At 36.3% G+C, this 8,658-nt stretch overlaps 2 protein-coding genes across 3 annotated transcripts in view; one reads left to right on the top strand and one right to left on the bottom strand.

Moving 5' to 3' along the window:
• adgrd1 (adhesion G protein-coupled receptor D1) overlaps nucleotides 1-625 on the bottom strand; it is a 35,225-nt gene extending 34,600 nt beyond the window's left edge. For both annotated transcript variants that reach the window (XM_024275228.2, XM_024275229.2), the window contains exons 1-2: nucleotides 203-625; nucleotides 70-106 (exon numbers count right to left, since the gene is read on the bottom strand). In XM_024275228.2, the coding sequence (XP_024130996.1) occupies nucleotides 70-106; nucleotides 203-256 (91 nt within the window). In that variant the 5' untranslated portion in view covers nucleotides 257-625. The remainder of the gene's footprint in view (nucleotides 1-69; nucleotides 107-202) is intronic.
• A 346-nt stretch (nucleotides 626-971) lies between these two features.
• stx2b (syntaxin 2b) overlaps nucleotides 972-8,658 on the top strand; it is a gene marked incomplete in the record, with an annotated part of 8,652 nt that continues 965 nt past the window's right edge. The window contains 11 exon segments of the mRNA XM_036213649.1: nucleotides 972-1,815; nucleotides 1,889-1,966; nucleotides 2,056-2,155; nucleotides 3,011-3,085; nucleotides 3,170-3,243; nucleotides 3,971-4,079; nucleotides 5,962-6,035; nucleotides 6,148-6,285; nucleotides 6,361-6,471; nucleotides 7,646-7,765; nucleotides 7,877-8,311. Coding sequence (XP_036069542.1) covers nucleotides 1,786-1,815; nucleotides 1,889-1,966; nucleotides 2,056-2,155; nucleotides 3,011-3,085; nucleotides 3,170-3,243; nucleotides 3,971-4,079; nucleotides 5,962-6,035; nucleotides 6,148-6,285; nucleotides 6,361-6,471; nucleotides 7,646-7,741 — 885 coding nt within the window.

Genomic DNA, 8,658 nt, shown 5'->3' with positions numbered 1-8,658 from the left:
CAGCAGAAAAAAAACTTTAATATTGTATTGCTATGATGTAATTTAGTATTTTAAACTAAAAAATACTACCTGGATGCTTCCCATTTGGCACCACATGAGCATAGACCTATGAAGAAAAGAAGTCTATAGTTTTTATAAAATATCCCAGAGTTATGAAAGAAATTAAGGAAAGTAATCTTTTCACGAATACTTTTCAATTTACCTTGATGTAGGAGATAATAGCTGTAAAAATCTGGATGCGCAAACAGATTTCCATGGCTGTGAAGAATAGTGTGCAACTTCTTAAAAGATCTCAAGATAAATCCAAGAGGAGTCGGTCATTGTTCCAAGACATGAATTATCATTTCATATGTCCAGACCCAACAATAACAGAAAAAAATAAATAAATAAAGGAGAAAAAGATGTAAATGGAAAGCTCTTAAAAGTTTAGTTCTTGGTTGGGACTGAAAAACTCCAAAAGTTGGTCTATCATGGTAAAACTTGAAGCCGAACGTCCAAGAAAAACACGTTATAATCCTCGATAAAGGTTCAAGTTCTGACAGTTTCTCTGAGTTCCTGAGCCTCCAGCTGAAACTGCAAGCAGCAGTGGAGATCAGTGAAAGCGCGCTGAGCTCCTGGACCAAACGTGGGAATTGCAAAGCGTGATGTCATTTTTGGACCCTCAAAGGAGGGGCGTTAAAGGTGTGCGTAAATGGGGTCGTTTCGTGCGCAAATGGAGATTGCGCGGGGAATAAATGAGATCAGAGTTTGTACTGTGTGTTCCAAATAAACATGTAAACACAGGAAAAGGTGTATGGGTGACAAAATATGCACGTTATGCGTCTGCATTGACATGTTTTAAAACATTTTTAGGCAAAAACTAGAAAATGTGCATTAAAATTTACATTTAGTGAGATGTTGTAAAAAAATCAATGATGTGTTTAATCTACTTTAACTTTTCTTTGATCTTTGTTGAATTCTGGAGGAAAAAAAGGATAAAAACAAAATTTTACACTCACAATTTTTATCCTAAGTGGCGCCTGAAAGATGTCAAAGTAAACAGCGCCACTATGTGGTCAGATTTGGCAAAGGTTTATTGGCGAGCCGATCCTTCCTATTTATTATTCATCAAGCCTTCTTATGTGACTATCAACTAGTGCTAATGTGGTCTAGACCTGCTGGAAAATATGTTCCCAATGTAAAATAAATAAATCAATAAAAGTAAAAATAATCAGTTGTAAACACAGTTGCTGGTTTGACTTTTTTTAATTAAGAGCTCTGACAATTTTATTTTACTTTATTTTGCTAATGTGGTTTAATTGATAGCACAGTGGGATGGGTAGGGGCTGTTCCATCCTGAATCACCAGGTTTCTGACGCTTGGGAAGGCGTGTGCGCGTGAGCGAGGAAGAGGAGGAGTATCTGAGGAGCACTAGATCTGTGGCTGATCCTGGACGCACGGACTTAAAAAACTTCCATTCATTAGATGTTTTTCTTTTATATCTAAAATCATCTTAATTGTTTTATTTTAATAGCAGACACTTTTCACTGACGCGTTTTGATGCTGAAACAGAAGTTTTGAAGCTTGGAGTTTGTCGCTTTAAGGCCAGGAGCGCACTCTGCTCCCATTTCTGCGACTGTCTCACCACCTTCGCCTTACACTGGAGTTTTCATCTCATCCCATCAGCTATGATCGCTCCTGTTACCTTCACTTGATCCAGATATGACTCCGCGCGAGGACATTTCCAGCCGAACTGTGCGCATGTTTTCCTAAAGCAAACCAAAAGAAGACGCGCGGGTCGCTGTGATGAGGGACCGGCTGGCCGAACTGGCTGCTGTAAGTTCTTCAACTTGATTCAAAACACTGTTTATACACTTGATCACCCGAAAACTATCACCATTATTTTTAGAGTAACACTCAAACGGGGGAAGATGCTGCCATCCCAGTGGACTGCATGGATGGCTTCATGGAGAGCTTCTTCAGGAGGGTGGGTGTCGACCGATGTGGAATCAGAAAAGACAGTGATGAACCAAAAATGATGGAGAATGTCTAACTTTATCAATGGATGACCTATAGGTGGAGGAAGTTAGAGGACTCATTGATAAGATCTCCCATCAAGTAGAAGAGGTGAAGAAGACGCACAGCATGATCCTGTCTGCACCCAACCCTGATAACAGTAAGTTCACCTGCACGAATGGAAGCATGGACGCAGTGTCAAACTATTGAGTTAATTTGCAAGTTTACAATGCAATTCAATGTAGAAATGTCCTTTCAAAACATTATTTTCATTACTAGGGATTTTCACTGAACAAATATAGGTTAGTTTATAAGTAAAAGGAAGAATAACTATTTACAAAAAGCTGTTTTTTTTTTTAAATAATAGAAGTAACTTTAAAAGGAAACTGATCAGAATGAATATATTTTCTAAGCAGAGTTTAATTTGTTATTGAGTTTTTAAAATCCCTAATTAAAGGATGGGATTTGACATTGATTTTTTTCATCCTCTTTGTGTTTTTTTCTCAAGTGTGTTCCATTTGAAGGGTCTAAAATTTGCTTTTGTTGTAGATTGGTATCAATTTGATGTAAAATGTGAACGTAATAGGTTATTTTGCTTTTCTTGTTGTAATAAATAATAATAACAAAAGATTTTCTGGGCCAGACGACTGCAAAGGATGAAGCACACTCCAAGTTCTGCTAAGCTCAGATCAGAATTTCAATCAACCGATACTGTTCTTTTCAAATGTTTCCACACAGAAATGCTGCATGTAAAGTCTTCTGAAGTTTATGTTTTACCCTTTTAAATGATTTGACTAAATGAGGCTTAAAGCATTATGAGCTGAGAACTCGGGAAAAAGGGTTTCCCTAAAGAAACTAAAAATAATAAAAGGGCCACCACTATATGGAGTCCATCGTTGCCAAGTGACAGGATGGAATCAGAGTAAATCCAATATTTACAGCGGTCAAGCCTGTGGTGATTCGCTTAATGGTGTTTTCTCTTTAGTAATTCAACCTGTTGTGTTTTCCCTGAAAGGGACAAAGGACCAGCTGAGCGTGCTCACCAATGACATCAGAGGGAATGCCAATGTGGTGCGGACTAAACTAAAATGTAATTCTGCCAATGATGCTCCTCCACACCTCCACTTTTACTGTACAACGTTAAATAATGCTGCTTTTCCTCTGATCTTTGAAGCCATGGAGCAAAGTATGCCTAAAGATGATGTCACCAACAGATCGTCTGTTGACTTCAGGATCCAGAGAACGCAGGTGAGAACCAAAAAAAATCAACCACAAGTTTTTTTTAATACAAAATCATCAGACCACATTTCTACTATGTATGTACTGCATGTTTAGAAAAAAATGCTTTTTCTTCCTGGTCTATAAATGCAGCAAATATATTTGAGATGGCAAAGATTGTAATGCATTTTATTTTTTTGAAAACATTTAATCAATAAAATTCAATTAAAAAAATGACATCACAAAATCATAAAAATAAGTTAGGGAATAATACAACACTGGTTTACTGAAAACAAATACATTTTAATTGATTTAGAAAAAAAAAAGCTTTTATTTTGTATTCTGCCTCGTAGTCATTTCCAAAAATTAACATTTTGGACTAAGATAATTAAATAAAAATGTTATTGTAAACAGGTAATCATATTCCTGGGATTCAAAAAGTCTATAAGATTCCAAAAAGAGGAAATCTTACCCAGAATGTTCAATAAGATGTGAAAAAAGGTTAAAAACCTAAAAAAAAGTCTTAAAGTATACAAATCAAATTGTAAAAAGGAAGTGAAGAGGGGGACTTTAAGTCAGTTTGTAAAAGGTTTTTAGCCACACTTTTATTAATAATACATGTTGCAAACCTGAAATTCAGAGAATAACGGCAACACAAACGTTTTTTGAGTTAATTTACTCCTAATGATTGCTCTCTCTGTTGCCCCTTCAGCATCTTCTCCTCATTCTCTGGTCTTGTGTTTTCGTTTCTCCTCAGCATGCTGTGCTGTCCAGGAAATTTGTGGAGGTCATGACGCAGTACAACGAGACCCAAGTGTCCTTTCGGGAGAGAAGCAAAGGAAGGATCCAGAGACAATTGGAGATAAGTGAGTCATAATGGGAGCAGAATCTCACTGCAAATTGTAAAGTTTTTTTGTATCCATGCAGTTAGAAATAAACATTTTTTTAGTCTTGAATCTGGTGATAAAATTGTGGCAAAGTCAAAACAATTGAGCTAGAAACCAGGAAACAGACCGCACCGGTTTCCTCTTTGCTTTTCTGGACCTGAGCCTCGTAGATAAACACTGAACAATAGCAAAGCAAACAAGTTTCAACATTTCTCAACAATGGAGCGCATTTCTGTTTGGACAAACTGATCTCATCTAAATACTAATCATATTGTTTGATGGGGGAAAAAAAGAGAAAAACAGAAAAAACAGATTGCACGATAAGATGAACATTTGAACATTTTGGGCTGACATCTGCTAAGAATTGGTCCAACTTTAACATTTTAATCATCAACACATGGAAAGACTGGTTCATTTGTGAAGCATTTACAGAAAAAGCAAATAAATAGAGCTAAATTACAAAGAATAAAATATGAAATTATATTTAAAATCACTCAATTATTAAAAGAAAAGAGATAGAAGATTTTTGAGGATTGGTCGAGTAGAAGTTTGTCTAACAGCATTAGGAAGTTTCTCCCTGATAAAAACAGGGTTTGCTGCTATCCTCCATGTTTCTGCAACATACTTTTGGCTCTCTGTTAAAAATAACACTGTCAGGTCTTTCGTTTTATCAGCAAATGAGTAAGAAAAGATATTAGGGAGAAGCAAAAACAGGGCCGCTTCCCACAGTCCCAGCGGCGGGCTTTAATGAGAGGCTCCATAACTCTGCAGACGGAAGAGCGTGATACTGGAGATGCCTCTCTGTGTTTGTGTTGCCCGGGAAACGGGCAGAGGGCTGAGAGGCTTATGTAACCAAAAGTCCACCTGACTCTGGCCAAACACGCAAACCTGGACTCTCACGGTCTTACCTCACAAATCTTTCAGGATTGGGAGGGGTCAGCTTTAAACTCCTGCTGATTAGTGCCACTGATGTGTTTTTCTCGCTGCATCTCTCCGAGGAGCAGCAACTGTCAAAGGTGTGTCCTACAAGGTATCTGCAAATAGAGTTGCTCTCTGGGGAAAGTGCTGAGCAACAGCAGACAAAGCCTGCTGTTTGCAGACCTACAGCAGGTGCTTCTTTGTTGTTAGCCTCATTTGAGCTTTTAAATTGTTAGCCAAACCTCACAGTTCTGACTGTATCTGAAACTTTAAGTTAAGTAGTAAAAATGTTCAAAATCATTCCCTAATTATAGTTTGAATATAGGTCTTACACACAGAAACCTTTAAAAACAAACACTAAACACAAGAGGAACAAAACAGCAGTTCACTATAGGTGAGTAAGTTCCAACAAACTATTTCAGCTAAAGCTTAATCTTTAAAAATCAAGCTATTATAGTATATTTAGGCAGATTTTCCATAGTTTCAATTAATTCAATTTTTTGGACGATTTTCTTGTTTTTTTATTAATGGTTTAGTGATTTGTTTTATTGATGCATGGATGCTTTGGTAACACTAGATGAGGTGCTGAAAACACTTAGTATAATGATTATTAATACATTTGTTAAGCTTGTAAGCAGTTTAATAACATGGCCTTTATAGACAGCAGTCTCACATTATATATTAATGAGTCTAACTAAGTATGTTAATGAACCTTATTCAGCTTATGTGCTAAAAAAAATGTCTTACTAACACCCTATAAACACATTAATAACATTTGTTATTAATTATTAATAAAGCTTTTTATGGAATACTATTATAACGTTTTACCGTATTCTCACTTACACCAAATATGTATTTATGTTTTGAGATATTCTTGATATGACCCCAAAAATAATATTTTTAGCATTTTATTTCAGCTATTCTTTTTCTTCTTTCATTTAAGCTGGAAGAGTGACCACCAACGAAGAGCTGGAAGATATGCTGGAAAGTGGAAATCCCTCAATCTTCACATCGGATGTATGCTAGTTTTTTCTCTTTTATTACACTATTTTTTTACTGTCCTTCTATTGCAAAACTTAGAAAATCAGAAATATAATTCCTTAAAACAAAATGAAAATTTCCCCTTCAGATCATCTCCGATTCCCAGATCACACGCCAGGCGTTAAATGAAATAGAGTCCCGGCACCAGGACATCATGCGTTTGGAGACGAGCATCAAGGAGCTCCACGCCATGTTCATGGACATGGCAATGCTGGTAGAAACTCAGGTGAGATGTTTATGTGACTGGAAACTTTCATCAGGGAATGAGGGCTCATGCTGGTGGGGGTCTTATCTCTTTCAGGGGGAGATGGTGAACAACATTGAGAACAATGTTTCCAATGCAGTCGAGTACATTGTTAGTGCGAAAGAAGAAACGAAAAAAGCAGTGCGATACCAGAAGAAATCTCGCCGGGTATGTGCTTCTCTCAATGATATGCGGCTCAAATCCTAAAGAAATGATTCAGTAATATGAAGTGGTTATTTTTACTTCCTTGGTAAATCTGTTCAGTAACATGCAGGAGTTCCATAACTCCACTGTTGATTCACAATGTTGCCATCAATGCTGTGAAGTTTCAGATGTCATTAATATCCACTCAACTCAGTTACAACGAACGAGTTTCACATCAAGGGCTAGTTTCAGACAAAATGGGGAGGTCAAGATTCTGGATTTGGAGGTTCTGGGCTGCTGAGGTCACACATGGTTTCCCATTTTGAACCAGTTGGATACATTTCCAAATTCTCCAAAATGCTTTTGGAAATGGTAACAAAATGGAGATTGAATCCAGTGGCAACAGGATGCAATTGTAATGCTGCTTGTAGCTGCAGGTAATCCCTGGCTGTGTCCAAATTCCCTCACTACTCCCTAAGATAGTGCGGGAATATCTAGTACCCTGGATTTTAATACAATTTGGACACACATATATATATATATATATATTTTTTTTAAAACGTCAACTATAATGTCACCCATTTGCTGATGTAAAAACACAATGCTTTGTGGTCTTTATTTGCCAAACTAGCGAACATCGATGTGCATCAGTTTTTCTGAAACTTTTGGAAATTTTCTAGTTTTTTTGATCTCCAGAATGTAGATTTGAACACCCACACAAAATGGAAACACCCTATTTAGTGCACTAATCGAGGAGCGGTGAGGGAATTTGGACACAGATCCAAACTCACCTGTGCAATAATAATAATTGTCTTGATTTGTCACACCCGTGAGAGGACAGATTATCAATTTTATCCTCACTAACACAAATATATTTAAGGCAAATTCGTTTTTGTGAAATTATTTTTTGATTTTTGAGTCTCTCATTAAAAAACAAAAACAAAATTATGCTTTTATGTTTACTTTATTAGGAATAAATGTCAGAATGACCTTCCTTTGCAACAAGTACGAGTGCAAAGACATTGTTATTTTTTAGGTTGGGAGAAAAGAGAAACACGAGTAGAACAATATTGCAATAAAACCATACATCTCATTGTTTGTAACTTTTGGAGACCAAAACTAAATTGTTTTTAATATCATTTTGATAGTTTGACTCTTGTACATTCCTTATAAGAATAATCTGTCTTTTATTTGGCAGAAATACATCATCATTGCCTTTGCTCTGTTGATCCTGCTTGCTGTCGTTGCACTAATTGTTGGCCTCTCTGTGGGACTAACCAAACCCCCTGTGTGAGATCTGCTGCCATTTCTAAATGAGGTAACACTTCCACAAACTTATTTATTCATTTTTTACAATCAACCCTCTACTCTCTTTTAGAATTATTATAATTTCTCTGAAATCTTTATTTTTTTGTTCTGCTTCCTACAGAGAACCATCTACCTTGCCATGTATGGACTTTTCTTATTTTTGCTCATCATATTTGTATTTGGTCGGAAGCATTGAAGCTGTTTCTAAGTCTTTTCACCAGAAACAGCTGAGCTTTACAGACCTCAACACTGTTTTTCTGAAGCAGCTCTCTGCAGAATCAGAATATTTTGACTTTCTTTTTGCAGCACACTGGATTTATTAACAGTTTTATCCTAAGCAAACCTGCTATTAATCACTGCATGCTGTGGATTACTTTTTAAAACATTTTTAAAGTAATATTTTCTGGAGATCTCTGTTTAGATTCTCATTGATCCAGTCAAATGAAGATGTTTTTCTAAAAGGATTTCTCAGTTCTTTTTGTAGAATGTGATAATATATTTGTAACCTTTTTGAATCTGTGACATGTTGTCCAACTGACTCAACGTAAGCAAAGCAGGACAGCTGCAGGCTTTATGCTACTATCTAGTTTCTTATTTGTTTTTCAAATTTATGTCCTAATACATTAGAAAATATATATACAGTAATTTCTAAACGGTTCTGAAGCTGTTTAGAAATCAGGAAGAGATGTCTGTAGTTTTTTTTATTTTTTTTATTTCTTGTGTCTTAATCATCCAAAAAAAGCAAAAATTGCCATAAGTATTTACTCATCTGCCCTGAGACACTCATTAACATGGGTAACATCCCGTTGGTATTCAATCTACAGTTTGCAAATACAGGAGTTTTTACCCTTCTGAAAAAGGCTTTCCAAAAGGTTTAGGGACAGTTTTATTACCTACACTAAG

The sequence above is a fragment of the Oryzias melastigma genome, linkage group LG9, assembly GCF_002922805.2.
Source record: "Oryzias melastigma strain HK-1 linkage group LG9, ASM292280v2, whole genome shotgun sequence".
Taxonomy (NCBI): Eukaryota; Metazoa; Chordata; class Actinopteri; order Beloniformes; family Adrianichthyidae; genus Oryzias; species Oryzias melastigma.
This window is presented reverse-complemented; position numbering and strand designations above follow the sequence as displayed.